The 23,460-nt window shown below is 43.4% G+C and overlaps 2 protein-coding genes across 4 annotated transcripts in view; one reads left to right on the plus strand and one right to left on the minus strand.

Moving 5' to 3' along the window:
• Positions 1–16,130: 16,130 nt before the first annotated feature.
• rwdd2b (RWD domain containing 2B) lies at positions 16,131–19,585 on the minus strand. The gene is made up of 5 exons (XM_084142593.1): positions 18,924–19,585; positions 18,427–18,494; positions 18,117–18,334; positions 17,801–17,972; positions 16,131–17,554 (listed from the first exon to the last, which is right to left on the minus strand). Exons 1-5 carry the CDS (start codon positions 19,128–19,130, stop codon positions 17,302–17,304), a joined length of 918 nt encoding a protein of 305 aa, XP_083998719.1. The 5' UTR covers positions 19,131–19,585; the 3' UTR covers positions 16,131–17,301.
• A 2,035-nt stretch (positions 19,586–21,620) lies between these two features.
• usp16 (ubiquitin specific peptidase 16) overlaps positions 21,621–23,460 on the plus strand; it is a 36,308-nt gene continuing 34,468 nt past the window's right edge. For 2 of the 3 annotated variants that reach the window (XR_014609971.1, XM_084143359.1), the window contains exons 1-4: positions 21,621–21,880; positions 22,239–22,321; positions 22,448–22,632; positions 22,723–22,826. Coding sequence is in view for 2 of the 3 variants with exons in the window: in XM_084143359.1 (XP_083999485.1) it covers positions 22,267–22,321; positions 22,448–22,632; positions 22,723–22,826 (344 nt within the window). In the remaining variant the exon portion in view is untranslated. The remainder of the gene's footprint in view (positions 21,881–22,238; positions 22,322–22,447; positions 22,633–22,722; positions 22,827–23,460) is intronic. The other variant, XM_084143360.1, reaches the window with a different exon arrangement.

Below are 23,460 nucleotides of genomic sequence, written 5' to 3' on the forward strand. Positions count from 1 at the left end.
AGATACAGACCAACAGTGATGTATAGAGATCCAGACCAACAGTGATGTAGAGAGATCCAGCAACTCATGTTCCCTGTTCACATGATTTGACTCTTCCTAACTGGTACAGGGCTCTCTCTCTCTCTCTCTCTCTACCTTTCTTTTTTTCCCCTAATCCTTTCTCTCTCAGCCCAGCATGCAGCCTGAATAATCTGTTTCATCTCATCAGATGTGATTAGACAAAACACACATCCAGGTAATGTCCTGGTGCCCTCTGCCTCCGCTCTGTACCACCACTGAGGCAGAGATGATTGGGCTAGCTCTGGTTCAGGGGGGGCGTGAGTACTGGGGTATGAATGTTGGCGTAGTGATCCTCGGGTGCTATAGAAACCCTCTAGCCATTCATATCTTAGGGGTAGATATAAACATCTAATAATAAGCGAAATAACATTTGAAATCTCTTTTTTTAAAGGGCCTTGATTGGACAGATCCAGGCAGGTTGACTAAGCGTCTCGGATCATTGGATTGATTCCTTTTTCCAAGGAAGAAGGCACTAACACACGCACGGAACCCCCCCTCCTACACACACACACACACTCACACACGCACACAAACAAACACACACACATACATACAAGAGACACGAGGGGGGGAAAACAGAGGCTGTCAATCACTAGACAAAAAAATATTTAGACCAAAACAGAGCTGCATTGAGCCTAACTGACTGACTGACCTGTCTCAGCTCTGAAATGAAACATATATATGGTCTGCTTCCCAAATGGCACCCTACGACCTTTATAGTGCACTACTTTTGACCAGAACCCTATGGGAACTGGCCAAAACAAGTGTACTATAGAGTGAATAGGATGCCATTTCAGAAGCAGCAAAAGATAAATAGTGAATTATAAGTCTGAAATGAAAGAAAGGTATGGACAAGTGTATTTTTAAGGGGATTTCTAATGTGTGAACTTTCCATCCTCTGTAGGTTCAGCCTCACCTATCTGTGCTTTCAGAACATGGTCAGACTACTGAATATAGAGCTGAATCATGATAGAACATGGTCAGACTACTGAATATAGAGCTGAATCATGATAGAACATGGTCAGACTATAGGATATAGAGCTGAATCATGATAGAACATGGTCAGACTACTGAATATAGAGCTGAATCATGATAGAACATGGTCAGACTACTGAATATAGAGCTGAATCATTATAGAACATGGTCAGACTACTGAATATAGAGCTGAATCATGATAGAACATGGTCAGAGTACTGAATATAGAGCTGAATCATTATAGAACATGGTCAGACTACTGAATATAGAGCTGAATCATGATAGAACATGGTCAGACTACTGAATATAGAGCTGAATCATGATAGAACATGGTCAGACTATAGGATATAGAGCTGAATCATGATAGAACATGGTCAGACTACTGAATATAGAGCTGAATCATGATAGAACATGGTCAGAGTACTGAATATAGAGCTGAATCATGATAGAACATGGTCAGACTACTGAATATAGAGCTGAATCATTATAGAACATGGTCAGACTACTGAATATAGAGCTGAATCATGATAGAACATGGTCAGACTACTGAATATAGAGCTGAATCATTATAGAACATGGTCAGACTACTGAATATAGAGCTGAATCATGATAGAACATGGTCAGAGTACTGAATATAGAGCTGAATCATTATAGAACATGGTCAGACTACTGAATATAGAGCTGAATCATGATAGAACATGGTCAGACTACTGAATATAGAGCTGAATCATGATAGAACATGGTCAGACTATAGGATATAGAGCTGAATCATGATAGAACATGGTCAGACTACTGAATATAGAGCTGAATCATGATAGAACATGGTCAGAGTACTGAATATAGAGCTGAATCATGATAGAACATGGTCAGACTACTGAATATAGAGCTGAATCATTATAGAACATGGTCAGACTACTGAATATAGAGCTGAATCATGATAGAACATGGTCAGACTATAGGATATAGAGCTGAATCATGATAGAACATGGTCAGACTACTGAATATAGAGCTGAATCATTATAGAACATGGTCAGACTATAGGATTTCTATGAGAGTGTAGGCAAATTTCCTAAGGCTTCTGGGAATGGTTCCTGATGTCTTGGGGTGTGTCTGACCAAGCCTGGTCTCAGAATGAGTAGAGTAACAACGGCACAGCAGATATCCTAATGGCAGCCTGTTCCCTAGATAATAGACCCTGGCTCTGGTCAAAAGTAGTGCACTATGTATGGCATAGAGTGCCATTTCAGACGCAAGCCTTGGAGTGCATTCAGACTCAGCAGAGAAACATCGCCACACCAGGCCAGTCATTTGGATTCCAGTCAGAGAAGAAAGAAACATCACCGCACCAGGCCAGTCATCCTTTTGATGCCAGTCAGAGAAGAGAGAAACATCACCACACCAGGCCAGTCATCCTTTTGATGCCAGTCAGAGAAGAGAGAAACATCACCGCACCAGGCCAGTCATTTGGATTCCAGTCAGAGAAGAAAGAAACATCACCGCACCAGGCCAGTCATCCTTTTGATGCCAGTCAGAGAAGAGAGAAACATCACCACACCAGGCCAGTCATCCTTTTGATGCCAGTCAGAGAAGAGAGAAACATCACCGCACCAGGCCAGTCATTTGGATTCCAGTCAGAGAAGAGAGAAACATCACCGCACCAGGCCAGTCATTTGGATTCCAGTCAGAGAAGAGAGAAACATCGCCGCACCAGGCCAGTCATCCTTTTGATGCCAGTCAGAGAAGCAACAACCCTCAGGGACTTATCCCTAGACAGACAGCTCAGTAAGAGCACTGATTAAATGCTGGTGAAAAGAGAGAAAGCATCTTATCCAGACCATATTTAGTATTCATGGAACAGACAGCCATGCAAGGGTTCACCTTGAGAGGTCAGAGCAGGGATTATGTCCCAAATGGCACCCTGGTCCCCATGTAGTGCACTACTTTTGATTGGCTTCTGGTCAAAAGTAGTGCACTATAAAAGGGATAGGGTGCCATTTGGGACACAGCCCGGGAAGACTGGAGGACTGGAATCCCAGAGTGCTTTGCAGCATGGCCAAGTTTAGCATTTAGGACTTTGGAACACAACTGATTGTGTTTTTAAGTGCTTTTGATTATCTGGTTGATTTAGAGGGAATTGAAAATGGGAAATAGAACCTATAGACTAGAGTAGAATTAAAAGCTGTATGTGCAGGGACGTTCTTCGTTTCAACTCCACTGACACTGTCGTTGTGATGAATTCACTGACTTAGTCAATACTGGGGGAGACAAGGTATGCCTCACAAATGGCACCCTATTCCCTACATAGTGCACTACTTTTGACCACAGCCCTATAAGTCCTGCTCAAAAGTAGTGCACCAAATAGGGAATAAGGTGCCATTTGGAACGCAGACAAGCAGTGGGGTAACAATCAAGTTATTTTTTTAGCTCTCCCTATGCAACCCAATTCACAGTAAAAATCTGGCCATTTAGTTTTTTCAGATATTCCATACATACAATAATAGCTAATAAATCACATTAACTACCCTTTGCGTAGATTGCAGAGCTGTACTGTGGTGGCCCCATATTTATAGTCATAATGCAATACAACTTCTGATGTCAGCAAATTCATTACCAGGGACTTGAATTAATACTTCAACCAAACACAACCTAACAGCTAGGCCTCTGGAGTATAAAGCCTTCGTCTCAAATGGCACCCTATTCCCTATATAGTGCACTGCTTTTGACCAGAGCCCATATGGCTCTGGCCAACACTAGTGCACTATATAAGGGGATAAAGGGTGCCATTTGAGGTCGCAGTCAGGTATAAATGGCTTATATCTAACTGAGATGCAACACAGACGGATGGTATATAGGACAAATCCCATACATTACAATACTGAACCAATAGAATCTGGCAGGCGGCATCCTTCAACATTAGTATGATTTACAATGATGACAACAGAATGATGTTATTACACAGTCAAACAATGATTTACATATTTCAGAATAAGCAGCATTTATATCCAAAACATAAAAGCACTGTTATTTACAGTTAGGTCTAAAACACAGATGAAAGATTGCTACAGTTATCTGTTATTTTACGGGCCTGGTCAAAATAATCTGCTACAGTTATCTGTTATTTTACGGGCCTGGTCAAAATCATCTGCTACAGTTATCTGTTATTTTACAGGCCTGGTCAAAATCATCTGCTACAGTTATCTGTTATTTTACGGGCCTGGTCAAAATCATCTGCTACAGTTATCTGTTATTTTACGGGCCTGGTCAAAATCATCTGCTACAGTTATCTGTTATTTTACGGGCCTGGTCAAAATCATCTGCTACAGTTATCTGTTATTTTACGGGCCTGGTCAAAATCATCTGCTACAGTTATCTGTTATTTTACGGGCCTGGTCAAAATCATCTGCTACAGTTATCTGTTATTTTACGGGCCTGGTCAAAATAATCTGCTACAGTTATCTGTTATTTTACGGGCCTGGTCAAAATCATCTGCTACAGTTATCTGTTATTTTACGGGCCTGGTCAAAATCATCTCAAAGAATGTAAGTAAGTCAATGCATGTTTAGACACATTTCACATTTCTTAACATTTTTCTTTTTTTTTAACCATTCTGAGCCATGCTTGACACTTCAAGTGCTTCAGAAAAATTCCAAACCATTTGTATTAGTTCATTCTGTCTGAATAAATCCTATAGACTAGAGAGAAATACGATGCAATCCTCGTGTTTTAAATCCCTCACCGTGAATTTCAGAACTAATTCTATTATATGCATAAACAGTTCAGTAGACTTACAAAATTGGGTTATTGTCTTGAAATGAAAACAGACCAACACACGCTAAAGACACGATATTGAAGTTTACTGTGAAAAAAAAATAAGATCGTTTTTTTTCTAAAACAAAAAGTTGCAGAAATTGGATCAGAAGTGCATAACAAAAACTGACAGAACCAATTTTCATTCTCTACAGCCTTTTACATGTTACACTCACCTCTATTTATCCACATACCCTCTATCTACACACAGACACACACACTATCTATCTATACACACACACAGACACACACACACACACACATACACTATCTATCTACACACACAGACACACACACACACACACACACACTATCCACACACAGACACACACACTATCTATCTACACACACAAAATTGGTTAGCATCTTGACACGAGAGAATCGAAAGCTCTTCTTTGTTTTCTTACATTGCCTGCATCCCAAACGGCACCCTATTCCCTAATATAGTTTGGGTCAAAAGTAGTGCACTATATTGAGAATAGGGTGCCATTTGGGATACAGACAGAATCTCGTAAATGGAAGGAAAAAAAAATCACAGAGAGAGAATATAGTTGACGAACAAGCTAGTTGGTTTAAACGATATGGTATTGGTGTTTTCTTTAAAAAGTTCAAGCGAGTAAAGCAGCTTTTCAGAGACAGGATTCTACAGTACCGCTGTTGTATTGTCTTATTAACCCACACAGGTCTACGTTTTGGTCATAGCAGGTAAAAAAAAAAAAAAAAAAGAAGGTCACTCCACTTCCAGTCCGTATTCTGTATCAACCTGCTCAGCCATTAATATTGTGAAGCCCTTTAAAAAAGGTCATGCCGGTCCCAAATGGCACCCTTTTCCCTACACAGTGTAGTATAGGCTACTGGTCAAAAGTAGTGCACTATGTAGGGAATAGAGGGTGCCGTTTGGGACTCAACCATTGACACATCACATTGAAGATCATACCTGACATGAACTATGAAACCAACTGCTCAGCACTATGTAATAAAAGTTATATTTATCATCCACCAGACTGCATTTAATACCATTGGTAGAGTGGGGTGGGGGGGGGGGGGGGTGCTGTCACGTATCGCCATACTGTTTAATGAACTTTCAACTTATTAGAGGACTAAAACAGGTTTATATGGGATGCTTGACCCTATGAATAGATGTATGTATACCCTATTTATATAGCCATCTACCCTATGACTTTAAAAATACTAAGTCAGTGCGCTTTGACGCTGTACTGTGGTTTTGACGATATTATTCAACTTCAGTATTGTCTGTATTGTGCTTCCTTCAGCCAACTTACCTCTGACTGAAATTCACCAGCATGTGGGATAACGCAGAGAAAAGTTACCTAAAGAATTTAATTCAAAGATTGTTATTCAATGACAACTGTGATATGAAATCAGATGATGAGAAAAATCCCAGTGGGAAAATCCTTTGTGAGTCTGTGAAGTTTGATGGCAAAACACTGCCATCTGCTGCGGGAAGTCAGACATTACAAAGTAGGCAGAGAAAATAGTTTTTTTTCCTGGTGAAATGGTGCTGCTTAATAAATAGGATATACAGGCATAATATATAGACGATAAATATACAGACATAATATATAGACGATAAATATACAGACATAATATATAGACGATAAATATACAGACATAATATATAGACAAATAATTGAGTCCCCCATGTGACCATTATACCTCTATGGATATTTTTACTTTATGTAGGGTTGTGTTGTAGTATCTGAAAGTCTAGGATTTTGGCTGACGTTTGCAAATGGTGTGATAGATTAACTTTACTCTGCTTTGCTGAAACATCATGGAAAGCATTACTACATTAGGCTTCTTGGAATAGAGGACATTTGGAGATATGGGGAGGCCAGGGATTGGTCTATCAAAAACCACCCATCTTATGTTACATAGGATATAAATACCATGTTTGAACCAACGGCCGGAGAGAATAACATATTAGAGATTGGGTCAGTTGTTCTCCAGATTTCTGCAGGAGTCTGTAAATTGATACTGTAATCTTTGACGTAATAAACCACTATAATCAAGGACAGTGTCAGCGGATTTCTTGTCATCACAGCATGTCAGCATCGTTGTCTCGACACCACAGTGTCTCTCCCATTGTTATGAAAATGTTTCTATTCGCTTTAAATTGGTCATTCTCCCGTTAAATGTTTGATTATGGATGATGAGAGGCGAAATTAAGACAACGATTGTTTATCAAAGTAACTTTAAGACTAAAAACAGGAAATGATCAGGGTCCTGTGCAACAGGAAGTTGGACTCCAGACAATGGTCGAGTCACTGCCCGACTACGTTGCAGGCGCATGCCAGATCTTACAACGTCTGGACAGATATTTAACATGTCAGCTAACTACATCATATGATATAGCAATCGGATGCTGACTTAAGTCAATGGGGGTGTTTGAGGTAAGGCGAAAGCAACCGACTGTAGACGAACGTCGAGGAGTGAAGTCGGGGGAGGTGAGTCTGCGACAGACGAAAGTCGGACACCAGGTGGTTTTCTAACAGCAAGTTCATCGTTAGAACCTTACTAGGATGCATCGTTAAATCTCTGAGCTGTTTCCCAAAACCGTCGTTATTAACGTTGCACAAAAAAAAAAATGCTTGTAATCTAACGCCTGTCTCAGACCACTCGTAGAACATCTAAAGCTGGGTGCACACGACATGACTTTCAAAACCCTAACATCACTGTGCCTCTCACATTAAACGACGGTCTTTCCTGATTTTTTTTTTTTGGGGGGGTCTTGCCAACGCAGTGGTGCACACACCAAACTATGTGGCACACGGGGGGGGTCACACTGACTACAAGATTCTTGACTTGGTCGTGAGGATTGTCGATACCGTGCTGTCTCACAAAAATAATGATGTGATTAGATTTAACATAGCTACGACAAGCTGTAGCTCAAAGCAGCCTCAAACGTTTTCAGTCAGACATTTAGTCAGACACACGCCGTGAAGAGTCGAAATGTCTAGCCAACATTTTTGAATTGAATAACATTGCTTGTACACTTCAGAGCTGTGACGACGACACTTTGGCTTTGGTTAAAGGCAAGTGGAAACGCATACTAGTAGTAGTCATCAAATCAAATCAAATCAAATGTTATTAGCCACATGCGCCGAATACAACAGGTGCAGACATTACACTGAAATGCTTACTTACAAGCCCTTAACCAACAGTGCATTTATTTATTTTTATAAAAAAGTAAAATAAAACAACAAAAAAGTGTTGAGAAAAAAAGAGCAGAAGTAAAATTAAATAACAGTAGGGAGGCTATATATACAGGGGGGTACCGGTGCAGAGTCAATGTGCGGGGGCACCGGCTAGTTGAGGTAGTTGAAGTAATATGTACATGTGGGTAGAGTTAAAGTGACTATGCATAAATAATTAAACAGAGTAGCAGCAGCGTAAAAGGATCCTGCTCGAGAGACTATACATTCTGGGTGATGAAAAACAATGTCATCATCTCACTGGCTTCTTCTCTGGCAAGCTCTCATTGGCTATTGCTGATCACCGTTCTCAAAACTTGTCATTGCACATCTCACACTACAAGATCATTGCAGGTTTTGTGCCTATAAAATCAAACGTTTGAAAATATCGGGACGTCTGGGACTGCTCAAAGACGAGATTGGTAGCCCTACGATTGCGTCTCTGACCCACTCACATTAAAGGAGCGTCGGTGACGGCCGCGTGCCCCTAGTAGGCAACGACATGGGGATTTTGTCTCCGATCTCAAAAACTTGTCTGGGACAGCTAAATCATGTAGTGCACACCCGGCTTATCGCCATGATCACACCGACAGTGTCCTCCCATACGGTAAAGTAAATGGCCTTATACAGGGGTGCAACTTTCACTGGGGAAATTTTCACTAGAAATTGCATGTTTGTCCCCCCCCCCAGTTTTATCATTTGAATGTGATACAAAACAATACATACAGTTAAAGCTGATTGAGAAAGCATGCAGATTGAGCAGAAATTGATAACAATGTGAGAGTGGCTTCGTAAGAAGCATTTCAAGGTCCTGGAGTGGCCTAGCCAGTCTCCAGATCTCAACCCCATAGAAAATCTTTGGAGGGAGTTTAAAGTCTGTGTTGCCCAGCGACAGCCCCAAAACATCACTGCTCTAGAGGAGATCTGCATGGAGGAATGGGCCAAAATACCAGCAACAGTGTGTGAAAACCTTGTGAAGACTTACAGAAAACGTTTGACCTGTGTCATTGCTAACAAAGGGTATATAACAAAGTATTGAGAAACTTTTGTTATTGACCAAATACTTATTTTCCACCATAATTTGCAAATAAATTCATTAAAAATCCTACAATGTGATTTGCTGGATTTTCTTTTCTAATTTTGTCTGTCATAGTTGACGTGTACCTATGATGAAAATTACAGGCCTCTCTCATCTTTTTAAGTGGGAGAACTTGCACAATTGGTGGCTGACTAAATACTTTTTTTCCCCCACTGTAGATGTTCCAAAAGGTCTGCATCAGTGGCTTGTAGCCTATGCGTGGAAGCCAGGAGATGCTAAATGTGTTTATGTTCATTAACGGTACAATTACTGTGAGACCGGCAGTTATTTGCTTGACAATCAACGGCTGACAAAATGTAATGACTGCCATAACCCTACACGACAGCCTGCAGTTTGCAAAAAGCCAAGTGAAAGACTGAGATCATAAAGGCAAAATATTCTGTGGTTTGATGAGACAAACATTTTCCTCTTTGGCCTGAATGCAAAGAAAACCAGGCACAGCTCATCACCCGTCTAACACCATCCCTACCGTGACGCATGGTGGTGGCAGCATCATGCTATGGGGATGCTTTTCAGCGGCAGACACTGGGAGACTGGTAAGGATAGAGGGAACAACAAAATGATGAGAACCTGATTCAGAGTGCAAACGACCTTAGACTGGGGGGGCGAAGATTTACGTTCCAACAGGACAATGATCGCAAGCATACAGCCAAAGCTATGCTGGAATGGCTTCAGAACAAGAATGTCCTTGAGTGGCCCGGCCGAAGCCCAGACTTGAATCTTGAAAATCTGTGGAAAGACTTAAAGATTGCTCTTCACCGCTGCTCCCCATCTAACTTAACAGAGCTTGAGAAAATATGCAAGGAAGAAAGAGAATAAAATCCCCAAATCCAGATGTCCAAAGCTGATACAGACACACTGAAGACGACTCAAAGCTGTAAATTGCCGCCAAAGGTGCTTCTACAAAGTATTGACTCAAGGGTGTGAATACTTATTGTAAATTAGATATTTATGTATTTCATTTTCAATACATTTGCAAAAATTTCTAAAAACATGTTATCACTTTGTCATTATGGGGTATTATGTGTAATGGGGTGAGAAGAAAAATCAAGTTAATCCATTTTGAATTCAGGCTGTAACACAACATAAGTCAAGGGGTATGAATCCTCGCTGAAGGCATACCGTTTCTTGACTGTGTCCAGCTCACTAATAATCACCAAAATGAGAGCTAGACAGTCAGGGAGCATGGAAAATTAGAGGACTATTTTTGGCAAATTTTGACAGCGAGGGAATATAACACATTTTCATTGCGTTCCTTCGGACCTCGTTGAAGACCGAACGCGGCCCCTGGGGCAAAATTTGTTTGACACCCCTGTTCTAATGCCTCTTAAAGGGAAAGTAATCCAAAAGTAACTGAATGTAATCAGATTACGTTACCGAGTGTGGGTAATCCAAAAGTTACATTACTGATTACAGTTTTGGACAGATAACTCGTAACGGATTACATTTAAAAAGTAACCTACCCAACTCTGCTATTTATTTAGCACGGAGCCAGCTGCTGGGAGGTAACGATGTGCAGTTTGCGAACGATTCGTTCTTTTTGAACTCTTTTTTTTACTGACTCTAGGAGTCATGATTCATTTTTCTGAGTGACTCGTTCATTTTAGTGGTTCGTTTGACCTGCTGTCTGGCCCCAATTCATCCCACAGCAGGGTTAAATACACGCTCCGGAGATGTGCTCCGACCAACAGCTGGCTGTCATATCTGCGTGCAGGAAAATAGATCATGCTGCAGACAGCATAGAGAAGAATAATACATGTTTAGAACTGACAAATGATCGCATGGTGCAAGAATGGATGCAATTCATTGATTATTGAACGTTATCGATGGACACAGATCTATAGAACCAAAACATACACAGCCCGCCTCATCTCAACAGTCGGAACTCGAGAACAAAATAATTTTGCCTCGGCTACAGTTCGCGATAGCATATTGGGCCAACCTCCCTTGCGGCAGTCAAGCAATTGCTTTTTCTGCCAAGAGTCGTTCACCATCTAGTACGGTTGCGGCCGCAACTAGACCTCCTTTCAAAAGGTGTCAATCAATGATCTTATTTCCAATGCCTATCAATCACAAATGTACACTGTTTGAAGCACAGTTTCATACGTTTCAGTCAAGAGATGACCGCTCCAATAAAGCACCTATGGTGAATGAAAGAATAGTAGAATCATGATTCGTTCCAGTTTTCAGTTCATCGTTCGCCGGTAGGGGGGGGGGTCCTGCGTGCTCTGGGCATTACTGACTCAAATGAACGAAATGAGTCGAAAGATTCGTTCTTTTGACTGAACGAGTCGAAAAGATCAAAGTTAGTAAAAAAGAGCCGAACTTCCCATTACTACCGGAAATATATCATTGGACAGACGAGTGGGTGAGTGGCAGACGAATGGCCGTTAATACGATTTCCCCCCATATCGTTTTCCGGTGGCTACAGCCAGAGGTGCTTATGAGGAGATGGGAAACCCCATTTGAATCGTATTAACAGGCCATTGTGTACGTTGCCCAATGCGTTGTCAATGGGCCGCGGGGTACACCTTCAATGAGTGAATGGGAGTCAATTGGGCGCTGGCTCAAAAACCCAACATTAGCATGAATTTCGTGAAGTTTTGCCTTGGCGAAGAGCCGGAAATAGAGGATGTGGAGAGAGACTGCAATTCAACTGAAAGGAAATAAACAAACAATCAAACTTTACTGGGTGTGACGGCGGTTGGGCACGGCTGTGACTGGGTCAGGGATGGTAGGAGATACTGATGGAGAACAAAGTGAAGCAAGTATGGAACATAGTGGTACAAATAAAGTTGGGAGAAGGAAAGAGAAAAAGAAAGCGGGTGAGAAAAGGAGGAGGGGTTTGAAGGGGAGAGAGAGAGGAGGGGTTTGAAGGGGAGAGAGAGAGAGAGGGAGGAGGGGTTTGAAGGGGAGAGAGAGAGAGGGAAGAGGGGTTTGAAGGGGAGAGAGAGAGAGGGAGGAGGGGTTTGAAGGGGAGAGAGAGAGGAGGGGTTTGAAGGGGAGAGAGAGAGAGAGAGAGGGAGGAGGGGTTTGAAGGGGAGAGAGAGAGGAGGGGTTTGAAGGGGAGAGAGAGAGAGAGAGAGGGAGGAGGGGTTTGAAGGGGGGAGAGAGAGAGAGGGGGGAGGGGTTTGAAGGGGAGAGAGGGAGGAGGGGTTTGAAGGGGAGAGAGAGGGAGGAGGGGTTTGAAGGGGAGAGAGAGAGAGGGAGGAGGGGTTTGAAGGGGGGGAGAGAGAGAGAGAGAGAGAGGAGGGGTTTGAAGGGGGGGAGAGAGAGAGAGAGAGAGAGAGGAGGGGTTTGAAGGGGAGAGAGAGAGAGGGAGGAGGGGTTTGAAGGGGAGAGAGAGAGAAGGAAGAGGGGTTTGAAGGGGAGAGAGAGAGAGGGAGGAGGGGTTTGAAGGGGAGAGAGAGAGGAGGGGTTTGAAGGGGAGAGAGAGAGAGGGAGGAGGGGTTTGAAGGGGAGAGAGAGAGGGAGGAGGGGTTTGAAGGGGGGAGAGAGAGAGGGAGGAGGGGTTTGAAGGGGAGAGAGGGAGGAGGGGTTTGAAGGGGAGAGAGAGGGAGGAGGGGTTTGAAGGGGAGAGAGAGAGAGGGAGGAGGGGTTTGAAGGGGGGGAGAGAGAGAGAGAGGGAGGAGGGGTTTGAAGGGGAGAGAGAGAGAGGGAGAGAGAGGGAGGAGGGGTTTGAAGGGGAGAGAGAGGGAGGAGGGGTTTGAAGGGGAGAGACAGAGGAGGTAGAGAGGAGGCAGAAAAGGAAGTTTTGGGGAGAGCAACAGTTTCCAATGCTAGCGGCAGTTCGAGAGCCTGGTGGAGGAGAATCTACGGTAGATGGACAACTGAAGGCGAGAGCCTGGTGGAGGAGAATCTACTGTAGATGGACAACTGAAGGCGAGAGCCTGGTGGAGGAGAATCTACGGTAGATGGACAACTGAAGGCGAGAGCCTGGTGGAGGAGAATCTACGGTAGATGGACAACTGAAGGCGAGAGCCTGGTGGAGGAGAATATACGGTAGATGGACAACTGAAGGCGAGAGCCTGGTGGAGGAGAATCTACGGTAGATGGACAACTGAAGGCGAGAGCCTGGTGGAGGAGAATCTACGGTAGATGGACAACTGAAGGCGAGAGCCTGGTGGAGGAGAATCTACGGTAGATGGACAACTGAAGGCGAGAGCCTGGTGGAGGAGAATCTACTGTAGATGGACAACTGAAGGCGAGAGCCTGGTGGAGGAGAATCTACGGTAGATGGACAACTGAAGGCGAGAGCCTGGTGGAGGAGAATCTACGGTAGATGGACAACTGAAGGCGAGAGCCTGGTGGAGGAGAATATACGGTAGATGGACAACTGAAGGCGAGAGCCTGGTGGAGGAGAATCTACGGTAGATGGACAACTGAAGGCGAGAGCCTGGTGGAGGAGAATCTACGGTAGATGGACAACTGAAGGCGAGAGCCTGGTGGAGGAGAATCTACGGTAGATGGACAACTGAAGGCGAGAGCCTGGTGGAGGAGAATCTACGGTAGATGGACAACTGAAGGCGAGAGCCTGGTGGAGGAGAATCTACGGTAGATGGACAACTGAAGGCGAGAGCCTGGTGGAGGAGAATCTACTGTAGATGGACAACTGAAGGCGAGAGCCTGGTGGAGAAGAATCTACGGTAGATGAGCAGAATTCAGTTGAACAGCAGTCGACATTAAAATGATAGATACAAAACTGAAAATAGAAGGATGTAAATTCAAAGTACACTATATAGGGAATAGGGTGCCATTTGGGAGGCAGTCTGGTTCTCTGGTAAGAGCTGCGCCGCCACCAGATTCTTCATTGATATCAGAGGCTGGTTGATTAAAAAACAGATCGTTATTGTGACCAGGGTCTCCTGGCAACCTACTGCGATTCATCTTCAGAAAGTAAAGAAGTAGGAAAGCCTTGGCGCGCAAGCACACACACACACACACACACACACACACACACACACACACACAGAGAGCTGCTAGCACACATATAAAAGCATTTTTCTGTCCTTGGGAGATTTCAATGCAGCCCATTACTCTTCCTCTCTCAGCTTGAGTTGGTATTCAGCGGAGACCTGCTCGCTGTAGTCCTGAAGATACATTTATTTCTAAAGACATGCTGGAGCAGAGCGCTGCTTGAGAAGGAAGGCAAAAGGAAGGCGGAGTGTGCTTTGTAAATGCACAGTAGACCAGAGGGAGGTGGTGGTGTTAGTGGATGGAGCGGGCAGGTGGGGGTTTGGAAGGGCAAAGTGGGACCAGTTTCAGGAGCTGAGTGAGCAGGTGATGGCTCGGGTGGATATGAGAGGGGATGTAGATAGTATGAATAACTGGGTGAGAACAGTGTTAGTGGGGGCAGCTACTGAGGCTATACCTAAGAGTTCAGGGAGGAGGAAAGCAGTCCCATGGTGGACGGAGGAATGTGGGGCAACGGTGAGGAGTAGGAACAGGGCATTTAGAGTACTGAAAAGGACGCATCATTTCCAACGTCTGATTCAATATAAGCGGGCCCAGGCCCTGGTGAGGAGAACTATCTGTCAGGCAAAGAGGTCATGTTGGCATCGGTTCTGTGACACCATTGGAAGGGGCGACACCTGTGGGAGAAGTGTGGGGGCGAATTAAGAGGATGAGTGGGGTCAGAAGGGAGTGGGATTATCCAGTGTTGACGAGTGGGGAGGATGTGGCAGTAACAGATGAGGAGAAGGCAGAGATGATGGCCAAAGCATTTGTCTAAGTGCATAGCTCCGCAAATCTGTCAGAGGAGGGGCATTACACAAAAAAATTGGCAAAAGACAAACATATGGAAGAAGGTACTCTGGTCAGATGAGACTAAAATTGAGCTTTTTGGCCATCAAGGAAAACGCTATGTCTGGCACAAACCCAACACCTCTCATCACCCCGAGAACACCATCCCCACAGTGAAGCATGGTGGTGGCAGCATCATGCTGTGGGGATGTTTTTCCATTGGCAGTGACTGGGAAACTGGTCAGAATTGAAAGAATGATGGATGGCGCTAAATACAGGGAAATTCTTGAGGGAAACCGGTTTCAGTCTTCCAGAGATTTGAGACTGGTACGGAGGTTCACCTTCCAGCAGGACAATGACTCTAAGCATACTGCTAAAGCAACATTTGAGTGGTTTAAGGGGAAACATTTAAATGTCTTGGAATGGCCTAGTCAAAGCCCAGACGTCAATCCAATTGAGAATCTGTGGTATGACTTAAAGATTGCTGTACACCAGCGGAACCCATCCAACTTGAAGGAGCTGGAGCAGTTTTGCCTTGAAGAATGGGCAAAAATCCCAGTGGCTAGATGTGCCAAGCTTATAGAGACATACCCCAAGAGACTTGCAGCTGTAATTGCTGCAAAAGGTGGCTCTATAAAGTATTGACTTTGGGGGGGTGAATAGTTATGCACGCTCAGGTTTTGTGCTTTTTTTGTCTTATTTCTTGTTTGTTTCTCAATAAAAATATTTTGCATCTTCAAAGTGTTAGGCATGTTGTGTAAATCAAATGATACAAACCCCCCAAAAATCCATTTTAATTCCAGGTTGTAAGGCAACAAAATAGGAAAAATGCCAAGAGGGGTGAATACTTTCGCAAGCCACTGTATATACAGTACCAGTCAAAAGTTTGGACACACCGACTCATTCAAGGGTTTTTATTTATTTTTTACTATTTTATACATTGTAGAATAATAGTGAAGACATAAACTATGAAATAACACATTTGGAATCATGTAGTAACCAAAAATGTGTTAAACAAATCAAAATATATTTTATATTTGATTCTTCAAAGTAGCCACCCTTTGCCTTGATGACAGCTTTGCACACTCTTGGCATTCTCTCAACCAGCTTCATGAGGTAGTCACCTGGAATGCATTTCAATTAACAGGTGTGCCTTGTTAAAAGTTAATTTGTGGAATGTCTTTCCTTCTTAATGCGTTTGAGCCAATCAGTTGTGTTGTGACAAGGTAGGTAAGCTAACGTACGTTTTCAGTTCTCAGGCAAGGTTACTCGTCTCCCGGACTGCCGAACCACTCATAGTACAGTATTCTCTATCCGAGCACCACTGGGGTTTCTTACCTATTCTTATTTATTTATAGTTTGATATATTTGACATTATTTTGTTTTATGTTTTGTATTTTGCTTGTAGAATGCATTGATGTATTAAAACGTATAAAATAAAGTTTGATCACACGTGTGAAGAATCTGCAAACCACTCTCACTTTGCGTTTCAGCGTGTTCCATTTGACTGCCAGTATGGTCCAAACTACCATCCCATCCTGGACGCAGATACAAGGGATCTGGAGCGGAGGGGCTGATGGAGAAGAGGTGTGGAAACCCAAATCTGAGCGACGCTATCCACAGCACTGGTGGTTTTCTTTTCTCCCTGGTAGTTAGGGATTCCCCTCTAACTGGTGTCACAGTTCTGAATCTAACTGTGTGTAGAGGGGAAGGGGTTTTCAGACTTCAAGGCCTGTATTTGAGAAGGGGTTCAAGTAAACCCACACAAACCACCTTCCTCACCTTACTGTGAGTTCATCTGTGTGGATTAGCTATGGTGTTAAAAGGGTTGCAGACGGGACCAGCTGCACCCCTCTCCTAAACACTGTCCATAACTGTATACACAGGTGATAACGTCTGTTGTCCCCGACTCCCAGTTGCTACGTTGGTTCGTAAAGCGTCAGGCTGAGAACAGTCAGAGGGATTCTGCAGGGAAGCAACTGTGTTCCGTACGTAAGGACTTTGTGGATCGTGTGTCTGTATTCAATAATACAAATGGTCTGTAGTTGGCATATTGAGCTCAATCTGTTGAATATTTTGGTATTCGGGTGTAAAGCAGATTTCTTTAACATTCAAAAATTTCCCCCATAGACAATGGCCATGTCCAAATTCTATCTTGTCTACTACTTACTGAAACAACATAATGTGTACTAATCATACTACTTAGAACGTACTGTTTAGTAGAAATGAATAAAGTAACAAATAACAGCATCCTAGGCTCATCCATACTGAGAATGCCTCATCTAATGCGCAATTGCTTTGATTCCTGCCATTGGTTCATTTGGGTACAGCGTTCATTTGAGAACAACCAACAGTTCTGGGACCAGGCTAATTTAGTTCTAAAACTCTCTCCTATCAGCTATACTACCTTCCTTCAATTCCAAAGTAAAGCTGAAAGACGTCTCCACATCCTCTCTCGTTGAGGTACGTGTAGAGCTGGCCCAGGTCCATATGGTTTCCTCTGTTCCCGTGTGGATCAAACATGGCCTCCTCGAACCCTGTGAACCTACGGAGGGAATCCACGTTGTCCGCCATGCTGCCCTCAGCACTCTGACTGTCCAGAGGAACATCCTCCCTGTGGCGAATCATGATCTTCTTCCAGGTCAGAACCTTCACCCTGTAAAACACAAACAGAGGAGAGTGTTAAAAGATTTAGAGTACTACAGCACTCGTGGTGCTACGCTAATATTGCAGTCTGATGCTATTTACCTTACAGTTAATGGTATTCCTATGGAGCCATTTTATGTTTGTAAAAAAAAAATATATATATATATGTTAAGGTGGAATGGATGGACAGCCCCCCCCCCCCCCCCCCCCCCCCAAAAAACACATGTACAACACATAACACATGTATAACCCCTACCTGGCCCAGAAGTCTTCGCAGGCCGAATGAGGGCCTTCCACACAGACGATCCCAGGCTTGCCAGGCATACTGAACCCTGACAGACCCAACTCCTTGGACCACTCCAGAATGTTCTTCCTCTTCCTCTTGTTATAGATGTGGTGGCTGTAGATCCATAGGCGACTGAACTGCTCTATAATAATAATAATAATACAATAATACATACATTTTAGTTATTTATTTGTCAAAACCACAAAGTGCTAAGGGTTAGGTTTATTGGAACTTCTTGGTACGTAAAATTATGTCGTACAATAAATAAAAACAGGTAAAAAGATACCTTTGGGCTGCGGAAAAGAGAAGGTAGACCGAGACTCTTTCTTGCCTGGGGCTGCTGTTGATGATGATGTGCTCTTGTCAGTCAGGTACAGGTGCAGGTTGTCTTTGATCCACTCGACGGCAGAGAGGATGCATACATCTCCTTGGCAGCTCTCTGACAGGTAGGCGTTCATGTCTGAGTGAAGCTGAGCCTGCTGGGATCGGCTAAGGTCAGGACACCTGGGGGGAGGAGAACTCAATTTAATTCAAAAACTTCATTTGTGCCCTTAGGACAATTCTATTAGGGCAATAGGGTTAAAGAACTGGCTTACCTTACAGCTATTTCAGGTAAGACATTAGGGTAGTCTGATGAGTAGGTGCAAGATATGGTCACGTTCACCTGAGAGGAAGAGTACAAAGGAAGGGAAATCATGTGTAAATTAATAAATATGTAATGCTGTAAATATTTGTAAGCTGATCCGAGTCAATAGATATCCCTAGCTACTGCGTGACACTCAGTGAATGTAGAATAGAATGATTGTCAGGTTCTGTGTTTTATAGACCCTGTAGTCCTCAAACTCAACTCTGGACCTCCAAGTCAGTTCCACTGCATTTGTTTTTATTGTTCCCCTCTAATCAGGGACTGATTTTAGACCCGGAACACCAAGTGTGGTGCAATTAATTATCAGGTAGAACAGAACACCAGCAGGCTCCGGGACTTGTAGGGTAATAGTTGAACACCCCTGACCTATATGGTCTCAGCTGAGTGAGTCAGTCATGCCAAGTGAATGTAGAATGATTCTCATGTTCTGTGTTTTTTTTAGCCTACCCCATTCACAGTGTCAGTGTCCATCTTCTGTTTGATGACGATGTGTGGTCTGGAGGGAGGATAGGTATCTGTCGCTCCCGCCACATACTCCCTGAGCTCAGCCACAGCTAGTTGGTCAGTCATCTCCAGCTCGTCTTCACCAGGATACATGCTGAAGAGTAGCTCTATCTCAGCCAGATGAGATTCTGCCTGCTCTAGACGAGCCATAATGTTCTAAGACTCCTCCAGAAAGTACGTTTTAAAGCCTTGTTAAGACTCCTTGTTCAGAATTAGCCTATGAGGACATGTGGGCAGTGATTGTTATTTCAGCACCTGCGGATGTCAAAAAGATTGAAAGAACTTCAAGTTACACGTCACCAGCACCGGCAGTGTCATGTTCTCTTGATAAGGCGAGCCGGAACAGATTTCAGCATGCTTTTCATTGAAACGTTACAGGAGGACCCAAACTCATTGGCTGTTAGCCATCAGCATGCTAGTTGCAAATCGCCAAAAACTTTTAAATTAGCCTACTATCTATGGCTAGCTGGACAGAAAATCCGATTCTGTATGAGGGCATCAGTGATTCTTTGCACCACGTCAACATGACACACTACCAAATAGCGTTCATGAAAATCCCTGTGATTAGTTTACGATGCTAGCGTAGCGATTCTAACGACCCGGATACATTTACCTACTAGACCGGATGTACACCGGGCCGAATATACTGTAACTTATAGGGTGTGTTCGTAAATTCAATATGGAGTGCCAGAATCTACACAGAGTGTGCTCTGGGCGTTTGTAAATTCAGAGCGCACAACGGCAGTCAAACACCCAAGCTAACTGGATAAAGTTGGCTAGCTTGCTAGCTACTTCCACACACAAATGAGAGAACAGCTCACTCTGACCATTTTACTCGCCCTAGCAGAGCTGGTTAGGCTGTTTTCATCTTATCCAGAGCGTTGGTGAATGTAACTGTGCTGCTGGCAACAATTTAATTGCGCTTTTTTTTGGGGGGCCGATGTTTACTGACACCGACGATATTCAATTGGTGTTGCACGTTCGTAAATTCATCAGTTATTCTGCGCTCTGAATTCGGAGTAGATTGCCAGAGCGAATTTACGAACGCACCCTTAAAACAGTCGTCACAGATAGAACAATGAGACATATATTTCACTGGGATGTATAAATGTGAAGCATCCAATTGGCGTTTCCCCTCACTACCAAATATGGTGATGAGAGGCGGGCAGTGAGAGAAGATGGATGGAGATGGATTTTTGCCGACATTCTGCAAATGTTCTCATCGATGAAACATTTGTTCTCAATAGAGTTTTCTGTTCCCAAAACGAAATATTTTATGAACAGAGTGGACTCAGTTTTGTAGAATTTGCCCTTTTCAAACGTTTTTTAAAAATGCCGTTGTTTAGAAAATGCGAAAAGGCGAATTGAGTTATTGCACAAGCGCACTTTACAGAGTAGGCGTTCCTTAACGGGAATATGCAGATGATGCTAGAACGCACCAATAGGATCTCTCTAGCTCCTGCTTGGCTCTGCCCACTATGACTAATTTGTTCCCATTGGAAACGACAGGCTGTGGTCTATCTTGGTTTAGTTATTTAAAAAAATATTTCATCGTTCTAAAAAATAGTGTATGGCAATATGTATGTCCGATTGGATTAAAGCTGATTCGCCACTCTTTAAGGGCAGCTAAATTAGCAGCGACGCTCCTCTGCGTGTGAACTCTGTGGATTTGGAAACTAGAAGTGCTCCTGAGTAGAATGTATCCCCCGACAAAACGTACAGAAAATGTTGTACTGTGCAATAAATAAACATTGTTGATCATTTAGACGTGAAAGCCCACATAGTATCTCATAGAAATACTGTTAATTATTCTTTGTATGATAATTAGTAAAAAATATATCGATAATCTTACAAATTTCCCATAATGTTGTTTTCTCTAATTTACAAAATATACACAATGTTATATCTGTGGTATACAGGACGGGACTCTACAAATCCGTGACCCGGAAGTACTTAGTTATTCTTGCCTGCTTCATGGTTCTGACTAGAGGGAATACAGCTATGACCGGATGTTACTTTTTCGTAGTAGGTTAGGAGAATGTTCACAGAAGGTTTGGGTAATTCACGTGCAGGTTAGGCGAATTAGGTTAAGGTTAGGAAAAGGGTTCGAGTTAGGTAAAACACTCTCCTAACCTGTCACTTTCGGTCGTAGCTGTACTCCCTCTAGTCACAACCATGCTTCAAGTGGTACCAACGATTTATAACTAAACCAAGATAGACCACAGCCTGTCGTTTCCAATGGGAACAACTTAGTCCTAGTGGGCAGAGCCAAGCAGGAGCTAGCGAGATCCTATTGGTGCGTTCTAGCATCATCTACATATTTCCGTTAGGGAACGCCTACTCTGTGAAGTGCGCTTGTGCACTCCTGAACAACGCGATTTTAAAAAATTAAACTTTTGCAAAGGGTAAAGTCTACAAAACTTAATCCACTCTGTTCATAACAGATTTTAGTTTTGGGAACAGAAAGCTGTATTGAAATAAAATGTTTCATCGATGAGAAAATGTGCAGCATGTCGGCCTAAATCCATCTCGTTGCATCGTTCTCCCACTGCCCACCAGTGGACTTCCTCTTACTACCATATTTGGTAGTGAGTGGAAACACCGAGCGGATGCTTCACATTTATACATCCGGAAAAATATCTGTCTCATTGTTCTATCTACACCACCACAGCACTTTTTTTGTTCAAGTAAATGTGTCAACTGGCTTAAGCTGTTATTGTTTTAAAATATGGATAGCTATCATTTTTTGTAGTTATTACCGTTTGGTGTATTATTTTTCCTGAAGGTCGCTAGCTGTAGATAGGGACTCGGCAAAAACGATATGCATAGTTTGAAGTCTTACTCAAAGAAGGGAAAACGAAACTGCCAACTGTGATTCACAAATCACGCTCCTCTGCCGGGTAGGTTGATGACGGGTACCTATCTAGTCACATTGCTGGCTATGTTTATTTATTGTGTCATCTCTTTCTTGCAATTAGCCAAAAACATGAATCAAAACATTGTAGTGGATGCTTGACAGACGCCCAAGCCCATGGACGGTAATGGTAGCTACAGTTACAATGGCTATTCGCATTAACTAGCTACAGTTTTATAAGTAGGCTAGCTAAGTCTGTTCCTGTACTACAGTCCCCCCCCCCCCCCCCCCCCCCCCCCCCCCCCCAAGTCAGAAGTTGTATATTTACCCGAGTAACATGTCACTGCTAGGTACACTCCTCTCTGGCTAACCTGGAGTTTGTGATGACTCCTCATTCTGTCTAGGTCAGGTGTCTAAAGTCTTCCAGATAAGATGGTGAAGAGGAGGCAGAAAGGTCCTAGAGAGGACGAAGTGATTGACCTGACTGGTAGGGTATCTCTCTCTCACACACACACACACACACACACACACACACCAATACACAAATACAGGACAGATACAATGTAATTATTACCTACCATTAGCTAGTCTAACTGTGTCCCTCTCACTGCAGGTCCATCGTGCAGCCATATCCGTAAAGGTGTAGACCACAGCTTCCTGAAGAAGCCTGGGATAGACTACACCCGTAACAGCTGCCAAGACTGTAAGGATGAAGAGCCGGCTGCCGCTGTAGAGGATCCATCAGAGGAGATGAGAGAAACACCGATGATATGGATGTGCTTAAAATGCGGACACAGAGTAAGGGTCCATGGATACATTAGATTGTAGAGAGGCGTGTGCGTGCGCGTGAGAAATGTACTTGTACTAACAGTCTTTCTGGGTTGCCAGGGATGTGGGCGTACCTCTGAGGATCAGCATGCCATCAAGCACTATGAGAAGCCTCGGTCAGACCCTCACTGTCTGGTGCTCAGCCTGGATAACTGGAGCGTCTGGTGAGTGGATGGAACACTGTGTCTGCGACTCTGCTTCCCAAATGGGACCCTTTTCCCAACATAGTGCACCATGTATGGGCTCTGGTCCCAAAAAAAATAGTGCACTATGTAGGGAATAGGGTGTCATTTGGGACGGGCCCTGTTCCGCTATCAAATCAAATCAAATCAAATGTTATTTGTCACATACACGTGTTTAGCAGATGTCATAGCGGGTGTAGCGAAATGCTTGTGCTTCTAGCTCCGACAGTGCAGTAATATCTTACAATTTCAAATTGATATCTAACAATTTCAAACTGGGTCCAGGAGGTTTTTACTGACCATGTCCCGCGACCAGAAGAAAAGGGCCCAGAGTTTTTCTTGAGAAGGTTGCGTGGTCAGGGTAAACTCCAGACCCTCTATCACTCTCACTGAAGACTGCACATGTAGAAGAATGACAAATTGTACACAAGGATCAGTGTATGGTATTGAATAACAGCTTGGTGACAGGCCCCATAACTAGGCACAGGAGTTTTACCTGACTACATGAGCTGACCAGGCAAAACTCTGCGTCAAAGTTTATAACCATGATAATACAAAATTACTATTATTTATAATTTCATATTTTAAAGTGCGTTCACCACATTACGCTACACTG

The sequence above is a fragment of the Coregonus lavaretus genome (assembly GCF_964263955.1).
Source record: "Coregonus lavaretus genome assembly, chromosome: 26".
In the NCBI taxonomy this organism is placed as follows: domain Eukaryota; kingdom Metazoa; phylum Chordata; class Actinopteri; order Salmoniformes; family Salmonidae; genus Coregonus; species Coregonus lavaretus.